A 20,900-nucleotide genomic window follows, 5' to 3' on the forward strand; every position below is an offset into this window, starting at 1 on the left:
GGGAAGGGGCGGGCCCGTCTCATTTCCACGAGGCGGACCTGTCGGCTGGACGGTAGCAAGACCCGTCCAGCCGACCAACATTTAAAGGTTAGTTGGGGGAGGGAGATTAGTTGGGGCGGGGGGTCGTCGGGCTTTCCGGCAGGAGGAGTTGGGCATCCTCCTGTCGGCGATTACGAGTTTGGGAGGGAGGGGGGTCCGGGGTTCTGACAGGAGGAGTTGGGGATCCTCCCGTCGGCGATTACCAGTTTGGGGGGGAAGGGGGTTCAGGGTTTCGACAGGAGGAGTTGGGCATCCTCCTGCCGGTGATGGGACAGGCGCCCGCGGCCGCTATACTTATTGCAGCAGGGAGATCCCTTGCCACGATCAGTATAGCGGCCGCGTCTACTTACAATGTAGACCAGCATTTTGCTGGCCTACATTTTAAGCGTCTCTTCCTCTACTAGGGAGACGCATAGGGCCGCCTAAGTTCGCCTAAGGCCTTTAGGCGAGCTTAGGCATCTTGCGGGCCTCCCTAGGCTCCCGGAGGCGCCTTCAATATAGGAAACCTGCCTGGGGAGCATTTTTTTAAAACGTGCATCCCGATTGGCTGATTAGACAGCTGTAGGATGCCTACAGCTGCCTAAAATCGGGACGCACTTTGTAGAATCAAGGCCTTTAAGTACAATATATCATACTTATATTCATAAGTTGAGTTATTGTTGAAATAAATTGAGGGCTCCTTTTACGAAGGTGTGCTAGCGTTTTTAGTACACATACCGGATTAGCGTGCACTATAGCGCGCGCTAGCCGAAAAACTACCGCCTGCTCAAAAGGAGGCGGTAGAGGATAGTGCACACGGCATTTTAGCGCATGCTATTCCACGTGTTAAGGCACTAATAGGCCTTTGTAAAAGGAGCCCTGAATATTAGTGAATATTAATGAAGATTTTATTACAACCTTTATTTGAATATATTTATCCAATCAGGTTGTTTGATTATATTTTTTGATTCCTGCGTGTTTTATAAAATGTGTACATAATATAATTTCTCTACCTTTGTTCTACACAGACTATCTCCCCCCCCTTTTACAAAAGCGCAGAAGAGGTTTCTAGCACCAGCTGGCGCGCTGAGTGCTCTGCTCTGACGCTCATAGGAACTCTATGATCCTAGGAGCAGCACAGAGCATTCAGCGTGCTGGCTGGCACTAAAAACCTCTTCAGCGCTTTTCTAAAAAGGGGGGTACGCTTCCACATTTACTTTTTATACACATAAAGGACTGTAGAATTTTATAAATTGCCTTTTCTGTGCATAAAACATACATTATACATGGAAAAGGCTTTATAAAATAACTTCCAAAATATTTACTATTTTTTTCTCCTAATCTCCCCCAAGTAAAATATTATAGTATGTTACTTCTAAAAGACATCTAAATTTGTTACTGCCCCATGGTAAGCTCTCTAGGTAAGGAACTTTATTGGGCTTAAAATGTGACCTATACCACCCAAAGAAATTAGCAATGTGAATGTGGTAATACTGAGGAGCTTAGCATGCTCTTATGGATTAGTTTGTAATTAAATATAGAATAAAGTTCCTTAAGTTTTATTATTAATAGAAACAGCGAATGTGCAAATTTCTGACCTTTATTCCTTGCAGGCTGGAAGCAGGATCTCCTAGAGCCTTCTTAGTGTCTAAAACTGTCTCTTCCACAACAGGATCTGTCTTTGGCAGCTGAAATATTGGGAGATATCAATCTGTTTGCTCTGTGACAAATTCCAAAAGAACCTTTGAGGCAACTGGTTGGCAACAAAATACTGTGGGTATTATCTTAACAGTTGCTCAAAATGTGTATGGCCACTAAGATACCAGCTTTAGCAAAAATATGCATTTAGTTAAATTCTTTTCACTAAAGCAGAAAGGCTCTCATACTAGGCCTCTACCTTTAGGCTCTGTTCTTGTGTTCCAGGCCTCACTACCTGCAAGCTCTGCTCTCTTTTTAATCCATCCTTTCTATTCTCCCTCTTCTCCCCTCAAAGAAAATCAAGATATATATATATATCTTAGAATATAAATTAATAAACCATAATTTGATGATGAATGCAGTAATCCCATTTTCTGAGAGGTGGTAAGGATACAACCAATGACATTTGGAAATGTTTGAGGTTCAAGCCATGTTGAAATACTATTTATTTATTTTTAAAATTTCTATACCGCTTAAAACTAAACGGTTTACATGATTTAAATACATACTATTATAAAAACATAATAAAACAGACACGCAAATAATCCTCAGAAATCATATCTACAAACTAATACCATGGCTTATATAATAAAAGTCATGAATAGTTCAACTATGCCAGGGAAGAGAATTATTAGCTAGAAAAAGGCATCTACAAATAATTGCATCTTTAGTAATTTTCTAACAAGCCCTTTTCACGACAATTTCGTATTTAGCCCACAAGGGAGTTCCATATTTTAACTCCTGCACAACAAAAAGTCATTTTACCAGTCTCCACAATGTGGAAATGTTCACTTGTTACATGTATCCACACCTAGCAAGCACAACGTAAGTACGTCCTTCATGTACAAAGTTCACAAAAGCCAGTCCACTTAGCGTATTAAGAAGCTTACTTTCACAATTCCTGGTCAAGGCCTGGGATGGATCATATCAAGAATATATCACAGTAACATTTAAAATCGTATCCAGTAAAACTTATGGTTATTAAAATAAAAAAGAAAAATGACATTGTTTCAGTATCTTACCTCAATAGGTGGTATTTCAATAGGCTTTGGCTTCACATCTGTTAAATACATAGCTCGAGAAAGTAAGAGGAGGGATGGAGGAACATTTTCTTTCAGATGCAGGTCTATCCACTATTATATAACAGAAAAGGGAAAATAGCATTTAAACTTTATAATACAGAGTTCTAGCAAATAACACCTTTTAAAAGATTAATAAAAGACTTTTACAAAGATAAGGAGAAATTAGGTTCTTACCTGCTAATTTACTTTCTTTTAGCTTCTCCAGACCAGTAGAGGTTAACTTTACGATTGGGTATATATCTAATCATGACCAGCAGGTGGAGACTGAAAACAAAACTTTGGGACAGTATATCCTAGCCCCTCCTCTCTATTTCCCTCAGTCTGCCGAATAGCCAAGCAGAACCAAGAACTGGAAACAACAGAGAGAAAAAACAATACTCCGAAAGGAGTAACAAATAACATACCCAAAAAATGCTGTTGGAAAATGCAGAGGAGAAATTCCCGAAGGAAGAAGGTCCCCACAGCTCGCCAGCTAAGCCAGCCGAGCCACAGCCGCTGTTCTTCAATTCTCCCCGGCCCTAGAAAAATACTAGAACCCGCAGCAAAAACCAAAAACTGCCCGCGCAACAGCCCCAACAACAACAACAACAGACAGGGTGGGGACCTCTACTGGTCTGGAGAAGCTAAAAGAAAGTAAATTAGCAGGTAAGAACCTAATTTCTCCTTCTTTAGCACTCTCCAGACCAGTAGAGGTTAACTTTACGATTGGGACGTACCAAAGCAGTCCCTCTCACGGGCGGGACCCCCGAAGGGCCGATACCAGAACACGCTCACCGAACACCGCGTCCCGACGCGCCTGAACATCTACCCGATAATGCCGAACAAATGAATGCAAGGAGGACCAAACCGCAGCCTTACAAATATCCACCGGAGGCACGAGCGACGACTCAGCCCAAGAAGCCGCCTGACCCCTAGTGGAATGAGCCTTGAGAAACTCCGGAACCGGCTTCTGACTCAGAAGATAAGCGGAAGCGATCGTCTCCTTGATCCAGCGCGCAATAGTAGCCTTAGAAGCGCCAGCCCCCCGACGAGGACCCGCCAGAAGCACAAAGAGATGATCGGAGCTCCGAAAATCCCGGGTCCGCTGCACATAAGCATGGAGGACCCGACCGACATCCAACTTGCGCAGCTGTCGTTGCTCAGAAGAACCCTCCCGACTACCCAAGACCGGGAGGACCACCGATTGATTGACATGAAAAGGAGAAACTACCTTCGGCAGAAAGGAAGGAACAGGCCGCAAAACAACCCGCTCCTTTGAAAACTCCAGGAAGGGAGCCCTACAAGAGAAAGCCTGTAGCTCCGACACCCGTCTAGCGGAAGTAATGGCCACCAAAAAGACCGACTTCAGCGTAAGGTCCTTCAACGAACAGCCATCCAACGGCTCGAAAGGAGGGCGCACTAGAACAGAAAGAACCAGATTGAGATCCCAAGAGGGAATCGAGGGCCTTATGGGAGGCCTGAGCAACTTGGCCGCCCTAAGAAAGCGAATCACATCAGGAATGGCTGACAAACGCTGACCTGTCACCAGCCCCCGAAAAGCCGACAGGGCCGCCAGATGAACCCGAAGAGAAGACCAGGCCAGGCCCCTATCCAGGCCATCCTGCAAAAACTCTAAAATGTTAGGCAGAGAAGCGCGAAAGGAGACCACTCCCCGCGCTCGGCACCATTCCTCAAAAAGACGCCAAACCCGTACATAAGCCCGAGAGGTAGAAAGCCTCCGGGACCCCAAAAGTGTAGAGATCACCTTGTCGGAATATCCCTTCTTACTCAGGCGGCCCCTTTCAAGAGCCAAGCCGTAAGACAAAAGGGAGACGGGTCGAACATGGGAATGGGACCCTGCGTCAGAAGATCGCACTCGAGAGGCAGAGGAAGAGGATCCGCCACCAGATGCCTCACCAGATCCGCATACCACGGACGACGAGGCCAATCCGGAGCCACCAAGACCACCAGCCCCGGATGGCGAACAATGCGAAGCAGTACTCTGCCTACTAATGGCCAAGGAGGGAACACATACAACAGCCCCTCCGTTGGCCACGGTTGGACCAGAGCATCCAGACCCTCGGCCAGACCGTCCCTGCGACGACTGAAGAAGCGGGGTACTTTGGCGTTGCCACTTGTAGCCATCAGATCCATCAGGGGCTGCCCCCAAGCACGCACTAGCAACTGAAACGCCTCGGCGCCGAGACACCACTCTCCCGGATCCAAGAAGTGACGACTGAGGAAGTCCGCCTGAACGTTTTCTACCCCGGCAATGTGAGAGGCCGAGAGGTCCAGAAGATGCGACTCCGCCCAAACCATGAGCCGAGCCGCCTCCTGCGCCACCAGAGTGCTCTTGGTGCCCCCCTGACGATTGACATAAGCCACCGCCGTGGCATTGTCCGACAGGACTCTGACCGACTTGCCCAACAAAAGGGAGTGGAAAGCCAACAGCGCCAGCCGGACCGCCCTGGTCTCCAACACGTTGATCGACCAGGAGGCCTCCTCCGTGGACCAGGTTCCCTGAGCAGAGTGACCCAGACACTGGGCCCCCCAACCCAGGAGACTCGCATCCGTAAGGAGCACCGTCCACTGCGGAAGATCCAGACCCACCCCCTGAACTAGGTGAGGGGTCCGGAGCCACCAACGCAGACTGCAGCGCGCCAAGCCTCGCAGGGGAACCGGAACATCCATCCCGTGCCTCTGGGGAGACCACCTCCGGAGCAGAGCATACTGAAGAGGACGCATGTGGGCCCGCGCCCACCTCACCACGTCCAGGGACGCCGCCATCGACCCCAGGACCTGGAGGAAATCTCGCGCCCGAGGACACCGGGACGCCAAAAGCAGGCAAATCTGAGACTGCAATTTGCTCACCCGGGCCTCTGGGAGGAAGACCTTCCCCAAGGAGGTGTCGAACAGCACCCCGAGGTACTCCAGACGCTGAGCCGGAACCAACCGACTCTTGGAAAGGTTGACCACCCAGCCCAGCGACCGGAGAAACTCCACCACCCGAGCCGTAACCCGGTAGCTTTCCTGCAACGACTTGGCCCGAATTAACCAGTCGTCCAGGTAGGGGTGTACCAGAATGCCCTCCGACCGCAAGGCTGCCGCGACGACCACCATCACCTTGGTGAACGTCCGGGGAGCCGTGGCCAGCCCAAAGGGAAGCGCACAGAACTGATAGTGCCGACCCAAGATCGCAAAGCGCAGGAAACGCTGATGAGAGGTCCGAATAGGAACATGCAAGTAGGCCTCCGTCAGATCGAGAGAAGTGAGAAACTCCCCCGGCTGAACCGCCAGAATGACCGACCGCAGCGTTTCCATACGGAAAGAGGGAACCTTGAGAGCCCTGTTGACCCCTTTCAAATCGAGGATGGGCCGAAAAGTCCCCTCCTTCTTGGGCACCACAAAGTAAATGGAGTACCTGCCCGTGCCCCACTCCGGGGGGGGCACCGGAACTACTGCCCTGAGATCTAGCAAGCGCTGAAGGGTCTGGCGAAAAGCCTGCTTCTTCCCCGGAGTCTGACACGGAGAAGCGAGGAAAAAATCCGGCAGAGAGCGGGCGAACTCCAGGGCATAACCGTCCCGCACCACCTCCAGGACCCACTGATCGGACGTGATCTCGGCCCATTTGGGAAAAAAGTCGCGCAGCCGGGCCCCCACCGGAACCAAGGGGGGCGCCGGCAAGGCGTCATTGTGCAGGACGGGAAGCGGGGGAACCGGCGGAGGGGTTCCCTGCCCCCCGACGGGCCCCCCGAAAGGGCTGCATGCGCTGGAAGAACCGACCCCGGGAAAACCCCGGAGACTGGAAAGAAGCAGCCCCACGCCCAGGGCGATACTTGCGAAATTCCCGCAAACGCCCCCGGGCCGCACCCCCCCGAGACGCCGGGCGGGCACGGTCCTCCGGCAAACGGGGAACTTTCGAGTCCGACAGAGTCTGAATTAACTTATCCAAGTCCTCTCCAAATAAAAACGACCCCCGAAAGGGAAATTTAGTAAGCTTAGCTTTGGACGCAGCATCCGCCGCCCAAGCGCGCAGCCACAACACACGCCTTGCGGCCACGCCAAAAGCCATGGACTTAGCCGAGATCCGCACCAAGTCATACAGAGCATCCGAGAGGAATGAGGCAGCCATCTCAATCTTTGCTACCTCCTGATCCACCAGAGACCAGTCGTCAGACTCTCGATCCAAGACCCGCTCCGCCCACCGAAACACGGCGCGAGCGACCAGTCCCCCACAAATAGCCGCCTGGACCCCAAAGGCAGAGACTTGAAAATTTTGCTTAAGGATGGTCTCCAATTTGCGCTCCTCAGAGTCCCGCAAGGCAGAACCGCCCTCAACAGGCACGGTATGCCGCTTGGAAATAGCCGAGACCACCGCATCCACGACTGGCGAAGCTAACGTAGCCCGATCCCCTTCAGGAATGGGATACAGGCGAGCCATGCTGCGCGCCAGCCGAAACGGCGTCTCCGGCGTTTTCCACTGCTCAAGAATAATATCCCGAATATCCTGATGCATAGGAAAAGAGCGGGAAACGGAACGGATCCCTCGTAACAGAGGGTCCCCCACACGCGGAGTCTCCGGCGGCGCGTCCTCAAAACGCAAAGCCGAAGAAACCTGTTGAATAAGGTCAGGCAGCTCATCTCTCTGAAAAAGGCGCACCACGGACGCCTCGTCACTGGAGAACGGGAAACCCGACAACCCGCCGCCAGCTTCCGTCCCCTCCAGAGGGTCCTGGAATTCCTCAGAAGGGTCCAGGTCCTCCTCCATACCGACACGTTCCTCCGACCACAAATCCTCGTCCCACGACACCCGCGGACGCTTGGACAAGAGAGGCGGCGGAGGGGACGTCACGTCAGACGAGAGAGGCAAAGCCGCAGGGAGCGCGGAGGAAACCCCACCCCCCGAGACCCCCTGGGCGCAACCGGGACCCCCAGCCGCCTGAAAATAGGCTTTGCATAATGAAAAGAAAAAATCAGGGGAAAAACCCCCCGAGGGTCCCAAGGGACTCCCTGCCACAGCAGGGGACCCAGCAGAAACCTGCCCCTGCTTAGACAAAACAGGGGGAAGGTCACCTGAGGTGGAAGACAAAATGGAGGGGCCAGACAGAGAAGATGGCGTCTTTCCCGCCAAAACAGCTCCCTCCACAGCCTGAAGCGGCTGAGAGACCTGAATAGTCTCAGCCGCTAAAACAGGCAAGCCGGCATCAGCTGTCAAAATATCAGCTGAGAGGGAATCCTCTAAAACCCGACCGTCGGCGGCTCGGGGAATCCCTCCGTGGGCGGACGGAGAAGACCGGGCTTCTCCACCGTTCCCTGCCGACTCGCGAGGCACCATCGGCGGGGAGCTCTGGGCGCCTGCAGCCGCTGCCGACGGAGCTCCTCCACCGCACCGGCCTGAACACCGCTTGCACAGGCCGGCCGCGAGTGCCTCGCGTCTGGAGCACAATGAGCACTTTTTCCCTTTAGAAGTGCTCATTGCTCCATACGCGACCTAGCTGTAAAAAAGTGCCGGTTAGTTGAAAAAATACAGTAAAATACAGTTTTCTTAAAGGGATACAACCCTCCAGACCAGCACTACCTCAGGATTTTTTTTTTTTTTTTTTTTTACAGAACAGACTCCACAGGCTCTCGAAGCAATATGCCTTGCTTGATTTAGGGGGCAAGGCTTACTGCTGAGGCTCCTCTAAAAAAATATGGGGAGGTGGAGGAAGTGGGGGGAGGGACCCCGCTCGTGACCCGCCGGGTTTGACACCCCCGAGGTCGGACGAACCCCCAAACAGAGTCCGTCCAAGCTCCGTCCGGCTAAAAACAGGGACAATAAACCTCTAAACAAATTCCAACAGCCCTACCAAGGGAGATGGGTACAGATCACTCAACACCTGCTGGAGACTGAAAGAAGACTGAGGGAAATAGAGAGGAGGGGCTAGGATATACTGTCCCAAAGTTTTGTTTTCAGTCTCCACCTGCTGGTCATGATTAGATATATACCCAATCGTAAAGTTAACCTCTACTGGTCTGGAGAGTGCTAAAGAATGTGTGTTAAACACCAAAGTGGGCTCAAAGGTTTATTCCAGATTTCTCACTTATTCACCAAAGAATATAATACAGAAAACATTTCTACTAAGTAGAGAGCCCCCATGGGCAAAACCACTATGTTATGTGGTCCAGTCACATTTGGAACCAAGTCCAAAATACCCAGGATCTATGCCACCTGTCTAAGAAACCATTGTGTCTTCACCTGAGCGATTTGATCTTTTAGTTGGTCTTCTGTCAGGCCCAAAGATCTCATCCCTCTAGTTCTGCTTGCAGCCTGAAGCTCAGATACACTCAATCCATCAATACCCTCCATTGAGATCATCTATGAAAACAAACAAATAAAAAAAATAAATGTGACACTATTGTCTCATAATACTCTCCTTTCAGTCATGATAGCACATGCACTAAAATACAACATATAAATTAACTAGAAAGAAGTACTTATTTATCAATATTAACTCAGTGGAGAACTTGCTGCCAACCAACCAATGCCTTACACACCATCCAGAAATCATTCTGAAAATGTTAGTGCGAAAATGTGTCTAGATTTTTTAATGTAATAATTTTAGAAGATTTAATTGTGAACAGGAACACAATGTCAACTGTTGTGCCATTCCAATGAGTGGGTTAACACAATGCAAAATGTTTCAAAAGTTGCTGATGTGCATTTTTCTTCTAGATTATAAATGAGAGGAAAATTGAGTGATTTATTAGGAGAAAAGAAAAAGATAAGAAAGTGTTACTACTAGAGCAGGTTATTAATCACAGTTAATGCTGCGAGTAATGTGTTCATTACTAGTCACAATTTATTGCGACTAGTAAATTTAATCATCGTGTGGAACCTCCCAACCCCTTGCACTGACCTTCCATCTCTGCTTCACTGATATGGATTTTCAACCAGATAAGTTGGCAGCCCTTTCGCACACACAAACACACGGCCCCCATCAACTCAATCCACACCATGGCCTTGGACCAATTCAAAGATTATAGGGCAGCCTACGCTCATGGCACAGCTAATCTGGCCCAGTCCACCCAATTGATCTGCAGAGATGAGCACTAGGAACACAGATGGTGGGGGTAGAGGTTGACCGAAAATTTCAGATTTGGCACTGAAACTGGCCCAAAATCTGGATTTGGGTTTCAGCCAAAAATGCCAATGCATTGAAAATCACATGGGAATTGCTCCTGTCTGTGCCGGTTACAATTTTAAAATGGTGGCTATGAAGCTGCACAGAAAGTTGCAGCCACAATTTTCACTGCGCAATGGGTGGGAGCAGGAGCAATTTGGGATTGCTCCTGCTCCAAAAAGTCAAATAGTCTACCAGGGCTTTTAGAAGGTAGACCCAGGGAGGGACTATGGGTGAGGGGAGTTGGTTTGCAGTTTGGATGGATGAGTTTTTTGTTGGTGGGGAGGGTATAGAGAAAATGCTGCTGGACATAAAAGTGCAGGGAAGATCATGATAACGTGGATGCTGGATTTTGGCTGGACATGGGTGGGGGAGAGGATGGAATATGGAGACCATGAGAAATGGGAGAGGCTGGCAGATTAGCTGGACATAAGAATTGCCGCTGCTGGGTGAGACCAGTGGTCCATCGCGCCCAGCAGTCCGCTCATGCGGTGGCCCTTAGGTCAAAGACCAGTGCCCTATTTGGGTCTAGCCTTATCTGTGTACATTCCAGTTCAGCAGGAACTTGTCTAACCTTCTCTTGAATCCCTTGAGTGTGCTTTCCCCTATAACAGCCTCTGGAAGAGCGTTCCAGATTTATACCACTCTGGGTGAGGAAGAACTTCCTTACGTTTGTACGGAATCTATCCCCTTTTAACTTTAGTGAGTGCCCTCTCGTTCTCTCCACCTCAGAGAGGGTGAACAATCTCTCTTTCTCTACTAGGTCTATTCCCTTCATTATCTTGAATGTTTCGATCATGTCCCCTCTCAGTTTCCTCCTTTCAAGGGAGAAGAGGCCCAATTTCTCTAGCCTTTTGCTGTACGGCAACTCCTCCAGCCCCATAACCATTTTTGTTGCTCTTCTCTGGACCCTTTTGAGTAGTACTATGTCCTTTTTCATGTACGGCGACCAGTGTTGGATGCAGTATTCCAGGTGGAGGCACACCATGGCCCAGTACAGCGGCTTGATAACCTTCTCCGATCTGTTTGTGATCCCTTCTTAATCATTCCTAGCATTCTGTTTGCCCTTTGCGCCACCATTGCGCATTGTGCAGACGACTTCATTGACTTGTCTACATGTACTCTCAAGTCTCTTTTCTGGGGGGTCTCTCTGAGTACCGCACCAGACATCCTGTATTTGTGTATAAGATTTTTGTTATCGACATGCATCACCTTGCACCTCATTTGCCATTTTGCGGCCCATTCCTTGAGCGTGTTTATGTCTCATTGTAGGTCTTCGCAATCCTGTGTCCTCGCTACTCTAAATAACTTTGTATCGTTCACAAATTTAAATCACCTCGCTCGTCGTACCAATATCCAGGTCATTTATAAATATGTTGAGCACAGGCCCAAGCACCGAACTCTGCGGCACTCCACTCGTAACACTTTCCCAGTCCGAGTATTGTCCATTTACCCCCACTCTCTGTTTCCTATCTGCCAACCAGTTTTTAATCCATGTGAGTATATCACCCTTAATTCCATGGCTCGCAATTTTTCGAAGTAGTCATTCATGCGGGACCTTGTCGAACGCCTTCTGAAAATCCAGATATACAATCTCGACTGGGTTACCCTTTTCTATTTGCCTGTTTACTCCCTCAAAGAAGTGCAGTAAGTTTGTCAGGCAAGATCTTTCTTTGCTGAAGCCGTGCTGGCTGGTCCTCATTAGATTGTGTCCATCAAGATGATAAGAAATGCCTTCACCGGATCAGACCCTAGGTCCATCTAGACTGGTGACCCGCGGTTCTTTATCAGCGCTTCTACCATCTTTCCTGGTACTGAAGTCAGACTCACTGGTCTGTAGTTTCCCGGATCTCCCCTCGAACCTTTCTTGAAGATCGGCGTAACATTCGCCACTTTCCAGTCTTCCAGAATCCCTCCTGATTTGATCAACAGATTGGCTATTAGTTGAAACAGTTCAGCTATAACCCCTTTCAGTTCCTTGATTACCCTCGGGTGGATGCCGTCCAGTCCCGGGGATTTATCGTTTTTGAGCCTATCAATCTGCCTGCATACCTCTTCTAGACTGACCATCGACCCTGTCAGTTTCCCGTCTTCTTTCCTGTGTATAGCCTGTCTGCTTCAAGCAAAAAACAAAAAGAATTGACACCAAGATCTCCACAGAGAAGAAAATCCAGAGAAAACCAAAAAAACTCTGAGGCGTTTTTCTGTCAGCTTCCGGTACATTGGATATATCCTCTTCGGTAAATACAGACACAAAAAATGTGTTCAGTTTGTTGGCGATGGCTTTGTCCTCCTTCAGTACTCCCTTTATTCCCTGGTCATCTAACAGCCCCACTGCTTCCTTCGCGGGTCGTTTCCCCTTAACATATCGAAAGAACGGCTTAAAATTTTTTGCCTCCTTGGCTATTTTTTCCTCATAGTCTCTTTTAGCCTCTATTACCACCTTATGGCACTTGCTTTGATGTTGTTTGTGCTTTTTCCAATTTTCATCCATTTTTGTCCTTTTCCATTCCTTAAACAAAGTCTTCTTGTCTCCGATTGCTTCCTTCACCGCTACAATAAGCCACGCCAGTTCCTTGTTCTTTTTCCTCTTGGAACCCTTGTTGATACACGGTATATATAGATTTTGCGCCTCGGTCACTGTGTCCTTAAAAAGGGACCATGCTTGCTCTAGTGTTTTTACAGTGCTTATCCTCTTCCTAATCTTCTTCCCCCACCATGACTCTCATCCCTTCGTAGCTCCCTTTTTGGAAGTTCAGTGCCATGGCTGTCGTTCTGGATCAATTTTTTGTTCCTGTGTCCAGGTTGAAGTGGATCAAATTGTGATCACTGTTTCCCAGTGTACCTTCTACTACTATACTTTGTGCCGGTCCTCGTAGTCCATTTAGAATTAAGTCCAGAATTGCATTTCCTCTCATATTTTCCTTGACAAGTTGTTCCAGGAAGCAGTCGCCTACAGCATCCAGGAACTTGGTCTCTCTACTGCACCTGGAGGTGCCTAGGTTCAAATCTATCCCCAGATAATTGAAGTCGCCCATGATAACTGCGTTGCCTCCCTTACATTTGTGTTTAATCTCGTCCCTCGTTACTCCATCAGTCTCTTCGGACTGCCCTGGAGGTTGGTAGTAGATGCCGATTTTTGTATCCGTTCCATTTGTTCCCGGTATTTTGGCCCATGAGGGGAAGATGGGGAAGATACTGCTGGGCATGAGTGCAGGAGGGGGAAAAATAGAGCTGTTAGACATGGGGAAAATAAGGGGATTCTAGACACATAGAGGAAAAGGGGAGATAGAGGGAATGATTTATATATGGGGAAATAAGGGTATTCCAGACATGTAGAGGAAAAAGGGAAACAGAGGGAATGATTTATACAGGGAGAAATAAGGAGATACTCAATGGAGAGCAGAGAGAAACTAGATTTAGTGAAAAGATAGGGGAATAAGGTCAAGGATTGCCAGACAGTCTAGAGCAGGGGTGCCCAAAAGGTTGATCGTGATCGACCAGTAGATCACGAAGGCAACACGAGTCAATCGTGGAGCCCATCCCTGGCTCCGTGATAGACTCACGTTTCCTTCACATTCTCCCTGCTTCACAACGCCATAAACAGAACAGCAAAAGCACCGGGCCCACTAGCCTACCCCCCCCCCCCCGACATCAATTCTGACATCAGAGAGGAAGTTGGCCCAGAACTTCCTCTCCAATGTCAGAACTGACGTCGGGGAAGGCTGGTGGGCCCGGCGCTTCTGCTGTCCTGTTTACGACGTCGGTAAACAGGGAGAGCTCAGAACTTGGTGGCAGTGGCTTGGGGGCCTATTCCCAATGGTAGCAGCAGTGGGTTGTTGGGGGGAGCACGGAGAAAGAGGGAGAAAGACAGACAAAAAGAAAGAAGGGGACAGAAAGAAAGAAAGGGGGCATGGAGAAAGAAAAAAGAGAAAAAGAAAGAAAGAGAAAGAAAAAGGAAAGAAAGGGGGGCAGGGAGACGGAAAGAAAGAAAGACAGAAAGAAGGAAGGGGGGGCAAGGAGAAAGAAAGAAAGGGAAGGGGGCAGGGACAGAGGAAGAAAAAGTTGGGGGAGGGAATGAGGTCTGGAGGAGAGGAAGCATACAGGAGGCTAAAAGAAGGGAAGATATATTGGATGCACAGTCAGAAGAAGAAAGTGCAACCAGAGACTCATGAAATCACCAGACAACAAAGGTAGGAAAAATGATTTTATTTTCAATTTAGTGATCAAAATGTGTCCATTTTGAGAATTTATATCTGCTGTCTATATTTTTCACTATGGCCCCCTTTTACTAAACCGCAATAGTGGTTTTTAGTGCAGGGAGACTATGAGCGTCGAGAGCAGCATGGAGCATTCAGTGCAGCTCCCTGCACTAAAAACTGCTATTGCGGTTTAGTAAAAAAGGAGGGGGTATATTTGTCTGATTTCTATGGTTGTTACTGAGGTGACATTGCATAAAGTCATCTGCCTTGACCTCTTTGAAAAAAACCCTGAATATAAATAATTAACATTTTTGTATTCATAACAAGGAAATCAGATACAAACACGCACCCCTATAATTTATCAGATACAGAGTGTGGAAAATGTTCTGCCAAAGGGTGCAATCTCTCCTACCTCATCATCAGCCTTGATGGAACGCAGCGTCATGAGAAGCTGAAAGCGCAGTAGGTTATTGGTACCGATGGGCTGCAGCTCCAGCAGCTTGCAGAGTGCCACCAGCTGACCACGTTCCAGACGTTCCAGGGTAAGCTCATCCTCAAACAGTTTGGTGAAGCGCATAATTTCCTTGGTGCTGGGCTGCTGGCCACTGTGACGGACCTAGGTGTGAACAGTGCCATTAAACACGCACTTAAACATGGATGCCAAGAATATTTGGGGAAGGAAAACCCCCATAATATATGCAAATGTTGAAGGAGACCAGGACATAAAAAAAAGATGTGTTTTAGGATGGTACATACGATTATGGTAAAATTTCAGTTTTATTAGAACATGCCTCCACAAGTCTGAATATGTTCTACCTCATGTAGATAAGATATGGTTAAAATTAAAATTTGGGACAAATTTAGAAGTTACTCATGGTCCTACAATATCCTCATACTGCTGCTGGCTATTCATAACAATGTGGTAATGTGGTTAGAAATTGTTACTTAATAATATTGGTTGGACACAAAATATCATCAAAGAATAGCTATTGACAACAGTTTTATTGTTATTTGAATAACAACAACTTAGTACTAATACTGCAGGCAAAGCAGAAAGTTAGTTTATTGGTAAATAGGCAGTTGAAAGCTGAATTGATGTCACATTTTACTAAGAAGTAGAAAAACTAAGAAGTAAGAATGTCAAAAACTAGAAGCAGTGCTGAAATTTGGCTGCTAAGGAAGGGCACTGATTAACTGTCCAGCTCACACCTTCCAACCAATGGGGATTTTCTTCGATTGATGATGAAGTTACACACTCACAAAAGGGTTGCTTTGAAAGAGGCAGCTCGTCAGGCCATGTTCAAGATATTGAAAATTTGGCAGCATGCAAGAATACCATATCAGCAAATAGACTGAAACAGAGAAACATAAAGGCAGATACAGGCCAAATGGCCCATCCAGTCTGCCCATCCACAGTAACCATTATCTCTTCCTCTCTCTAAGAGATCCCACAGGGATTTGCATATTGTTGCTGAATATAGTAACATAGTAAACGACAGCAGATAAAGCACAGTTACTTACCATAACAGGTGTTATCCAGGGACAACAGGCAGATATTCTCTTCATGTGGGTGACGTCATCCACGGAGCCCCGACGCGGACAGCTTTTCAAGCAAACTTGATTGAAGATTTCAAGTTTGCTGGTGCTGCACCACGCATGTGTGTGCCTTCCCGCTCCACTAGAGGGCGCATCCCCTCCTCATGGTCTTCAGTTCAGATAGCTAGCAAAGAAGCCCACCCCGGGGAGGTGGGAGGGTTGCGAGAATATCTGCCTGCTGTCCCTGGATAACACCTGTTACGGTAAGTAACTGTGCTTTATCCCAGGACAAGCAGGCAGCATATTCTCTACATGTGGGTGACCTCCAAGCTAACCAAAAAAGGGACGGAGGGAAGTTGGCAATTTAGGAAAACAGATTACGCAAAACTGACTGGCCAAACCGGCCGTCGCTCCTGGACAAAGTATCCAGACAGTAGAGAGGTGAAGGTATAAACCGAAGACCAAGTGGCAGTCTTGCAGATCTCCTCAATTGGCGTGGACCTGAGGAAAGCGACAGAAGCCACCATCACTCGGATCTTATGTCCCGTGACCCGACCATGCAGCGAGAGACCAGCCTGAGCGTAGCAGAAGGAAATACAAGCAGCCAACCAGTTGGACAAGGTGCGCTTGGAAACAGGACGACCCAACCGATTAGGATCAAAAGACAAGAACAACTGAGGAACCTTCCGATGCGACTGGGTGCTTTGGAGATAGAACACCAACGCCCTCTTACAGTCAAGAGTATGAAGCGCCACCTCACCAGGATGAGAATGGAGTTTAGGAAAAAACACCGGAAGAACAATAGACTGATTAAGGTGAAAATCTGACACCACCTTAGGCAAGAACTTGGGATGAGTACGCAGGATCACCTTGTCATGATGAAAAACAGTAAAAGGTGGGTCTGCAACCAAAGCCTGCAGCTCACTAGCCCTGCGAGCAGACATGAGGGCAAGAAGGAAGATCACCTTCCAAGTAAGGAACTTCAGATGAGCTTTATCCATGGGCTCAAAGGGGGGTTTCATCAATTGAGCGAGAACCACATTGAGATCCCAAATCACAGGGGGAGGCTGGAGAGGAGGATGGACATTCAAGAGACCCCTCATGAAACGAGAAACCAAGGGGTGGACAGAAAGCGACTTCCCATCAAGCTGCCGATGGAAGGCGGCAATCGCACTAAGATGTACACAAACAGAATTGGTCTTGAGGCCAGACCGAGACAAATGAAGCAAATAATCCAAAACCGAAGATAAAGAAGAAGACAACGGTTCCACCTGATTCGAAGCACACCACGTGGCGAATCTAATCCACTTCTGGGCATAACACTGCCTAGTAGAAACTTTCCAAGAAGCTTCCAGAACATCCTTCACCGACTGGGACAACTCCAGGGAAGGAGTCAGGTGGAAAGTAACCAAGCCATCAGATGTAGAGACTGCAGATTGGGATGCAACAGCAAACCCCGACTCTGAGACAGCAGAGAAGGAAACACAGGCAGAAGCAGAGGATCCCTGACACTGAGCTGAAGAAGCAGGGAAAACCACGGCTGCCGAGGCCACCGAGGAGCGATCAGAATCATGGTGGCGCGGGCAGACTTGAGATGGACAAGCGTCCTCAGAATCAACGGGAAGGGAGGAAACGCATACAGAAACCTGCCCGTCCAATCCAAAAGGAACACATTGGCCTCGAGACGATCCGGGGAGAACACCCTGGAACAGAAAAGAAGCAACTTGTGATTGAGGGGCGAGGCGAAGAGATCTATCTGCGGAGTCCCCACCAAAGAAACACCTGACGCAGAGTCTGGGAATGGAGAGACCATTCGTGCGGCTGCATGAGGCGGCTTAACTTGTCCGCCAGGCAGTTGTGTTCGCCCTGGATGTAAACCGCCCGAAGAAAGATGACATGGCAGAATGCCCAATTCCAAAGGCGAAGAGCCTCCTTGCAGAAAGACAGGGAACCTGTCCCCCCTGCTTGTTGACATAATACATCGCTACCTGGTTGTCTGTGCGTACCAGGACCACCTGATCCTGCAGCAAATGGCGGAAGGCCACTAAGGCATTGTAAATGGCCCAAAGCTCCAACAAATTGATGTGGCAACGATGGTCCACACTCGACCAAAGGCCCTGCATACGCACACTGTCGAGATGCGCCCCTCAAGCATACGTCGAGGAGTCCGTTGTCAGGACCATGTGATGCTGAGGAGCGAGAAAGAGCAACCCTCTGGAAAGATTGGAAGAGTTGGTCCACCAACGGAGTGAGCGTTTCAAGGAAGGAGTCACCGCAATGTGATGAGAAGCGGGATCCCGATCCTGTCGTTACTGAGAGGCCAGAGTCCACTGAGGGACCCTGAGATGCAGCCTCGCGAACGGTGTGACATGCACGGTGGAGGCCATGTGTCCCAAGAGGACCATCATCTGCTTGGCCGAGAACGAAGTCCGCAGGGAAACCTGTTGGCTCAGCCGCACGAGCGTGGCCTGCTGCGGGGGAGGCAGGAATGACCGGAGGCGAACCATGTCCAACATGGCCCCAATAAATTGGAGGGACTGAGAGGGGCACAACTGAGACTTTGGGAAGTTCACCTCGAATCCCAGACTCTAAAGGAAGGTAATAGTCTGATGGGTCGCTGAAATAACCCCCTCTTTGTTCGAGGCCTTGATCAACCAATCGTCGAGGTATGGAAAGACCTGAAGGCCCATCGACCGCAGAGCCGCCGCCACCACCACGAGGCACTTCGTGAAGACTTGTGGGGAGGAAGCAAGCCCAAACGGGAGGACCCTGTACTCCAGAGGTAGGTCCCCGATCTGGAAGCGAAGGAACCGGCGACAGGCCGGATGAACCGGCACGTGAGTTTAGGCCTCCTTCAGATCGAGGGAACACAACCAGTCCCCCTCGTTCATCAACGGATACAAAACAGGAAGCGAAAGCATCCTGAACCTTTCCTGAACCAGGAACTTGTTCAGCTTCCGGAGGTCCAGGATAGGATGGAGGTCCCCGGTCTTTTTGGGAACCAGGAAGTACCTGGAGTAAAACCCCCGTCCCCGCTGACAAGGTGGAACCACCTCCACCGCCCGAAAGCGAAGAAGAGCCCGCGTCTCCAGAAGGAGCAAGGGAAGCTGCGCTCGATTCGAAAGAGACACGCCGGGAGGATTGTCTGGAGGCGACTCCCGGAAGTTCAACAAATACCCCTCTCTGATAACGGTGAGGACCCACGCGTCCGAAGTAATGCGGGCCCAGTTCTGGTAGAAAGCCCGGAGACAGCCCCCGATAGGAAGCGGGGCAAGGTTCAAGGTGGAGGGGGCCAGCCCCCATCCGCTCAGCCAGTCAAAAAGACGGCGCGGGCTTAGACACAGCAGGGGTCTGAGGTTTAGGAGGAGCTCGCTGCTGTCGCTGGCGCCAAGTAGGCGGACGAGAGAAGGCAGGCGTAGACTTCTGCAGTTATCGCCGGGCGGCAGCCAATAAGCCTTCGGAGGAGCAGGTTTCGGCTTAGGGCGCACTAAAGATGCAAAGGAACGCTCATGCTCCAAGAGGCACTTAGTAGCTGCCTCAATCGAGTCATCAAAGAGTTCATTCCCCAAACAGGGGAGATTAGCCAAGTGATCCTGAAGGTTGGGGTCCATATCAACGATGCGAAGCCACGCCAAACGACGCATGGCAATCGCAAAGGCGGACACCTGAGAGGAAAGCTCGAAAGCATCATAAGCCACATAGAACATATGCAGGCAAAGCTGCAAAAGGGGGTCCAACAGCAGTCCAAACTCCGCACGACGGGAGGCGGGCAAATAACCCTGAAAGGCGGGCAAGGACTTGACCAGGACCTTCAGATACGAGGTGAACGTGAAATTATAATTTAAGACCCTATTGGCCATTATGGAGTTTTGGTAGAGGTGTCTGCCAAACTTATCCATCATCCTCCCTTCCCGGCCAGGCGGGACAGCCGCGGAGACCCTGGAGGGATGAGACTTCTTCAGGGAAGACTCGACCAGCAAAGACTGGTGCAAAAGCTGCGCTTTCTCAAACCCCGGGCATGGAACGGTCCAGTATCTAGACTCCATCTTGGACAGAATAGCGGGGACCGCATAGAGGGTCTCCAGATTCCGGAAGAAAGCCTGGCGCAACACCGGATTCAAAGGGAGTCGCAAAGACTCCCGACGAGGACAAGGGAGGTTCATCTCCTCCAGAAACTCCTTGGTGTACTTGAAGTCGGACTGGAGGTCAAGGTTGAGCGCTCTCCCCATGTCCTGGACAAACCTCGTGAAGGAAGACGGGGTCCGAAGCACCGAGGCCCGCCACCAAGGAGATACACCTCGGGACAAAGAGGGGGACCCTCTCGAAGCCACGGCCCCCCGGAGCGGAGCCCCAGATTGGGCCGGCAACTTAAACAACCGGGGGTTGGACAAAGACAACTCCGAGACCCGGAGATCCTCGGCTGTGCGAACACCTGGGGACCGGCCCCGCCTCAGGGGGGAGTCCCGGGGCCGCTTCACCAAGTGGTGAGATGGGGTCGAGGCAAGCCTCGACCGGCGCTTCGACCTCGGGCACCCCTAAGGCGAAGAACGCCCCGAGGCGAGGAGTCTGAGGAAGAAAGACGCCGAGACCAAACGCACCTTGCCCCAAGAGGCCTCGACACGACACTCAAGCTGGTCCTCTGCATGCGAAGTCGAGGCCGGGATCAAGCGGGCCAAGGCCGAGGAGAATTCCGAGGATATCATGGCCCGCAGCATATCCTGGAACACAGGCACCGAGACCATAGGCCTATCAGGTGCAGCAGTGCATTCCACAGAGGGCGACCTCGAGGATGAGTATTCCCGGGAGGCAGAAGCACGCTTGGAGGGCTTGGACTGTCTCGACAAGGCCGGGGGGAGCGCACTCCCACCATTGACGGACGGAGACTCCGAGGCTGGCTTCCTCGCCAGCGCCAACCCTGAAGAAGAAAGAGGAGACTTACCCGGAGCCAAAGTCTTCAAGGCCGAGGTCGATCCCTTTGAGGCCGAGGTCAGCTTGCTCGGGGCCGAGGTCAAGGCCGAGGCCGAGACCAGAGCCAAAACCAGGGCCGGCTCCACTGCAAAAAGTTCAGCCATGCGGGCCCACCGATGATGCAGGGCACGATTCTGAAAGGTAGCACACCTGGGGCAAGCGTCGGTCGGATGGTCAGCCCCCAGGCACAAGATACACCACTGATGAAGGTTGGTGATAGACAGCAGCTGACCGCACTGGGTGCACTTTTTAAA

General features: G+C 50.0%; 1 protein-coding gene across 12 annotated transcripts in view; it reads right to left on the reverse strand.

The window, feature by feature from the left end:
* The window catches only part of LETM2 (leucine zipper and EF-hand containing transmembrane protein 2), a 171,128-nt gene that overhangs the window by 32,803 nt on the left and 117,425 nt on the right, over window positions 1–20,900 (reverse strand). For all 12 annotated transcript variants that reach the window (XM_033948609.1, XM_033948608.1, XM_033948606.1 and 9 more), the window contains 4 exons: window positions 14,555–14,758; window positions 9,016–9,135; window positions 2,739–2,849; window positions 1,617–1,706 (listed from right to left, as the gene is read on the reverse strand). In XM_033948609.1, the coding sequence (XP_033804500.1) occupies window positions 1,617–1,706; window positions 2,739–2,849; window positions 9,016–9,135; window positions 14,555–14,758 (525 nt within the window). The remainder of the gene's footprint in view (window positions 1–1,616; window positions 1,707–2,738; window positions 2,850–9,015; window positions 9,136–14,554; window positions 14,759–20,900) is intronic.

The sequence above is a fragment of the Geotrypetes seraphini genome, chromosome 6, assembly GCF_902459505.1.
Source record: "Geotrypetes seraphini chromosome 6, aGeoSer1.1, whole genome shotgun sequence".
NCBI lineage: Eukaryota > Metazoa > Chordata > Amphibia > Gymnophiona > Dermophiidae > Geotrypetes > Geotrypetes seraphini.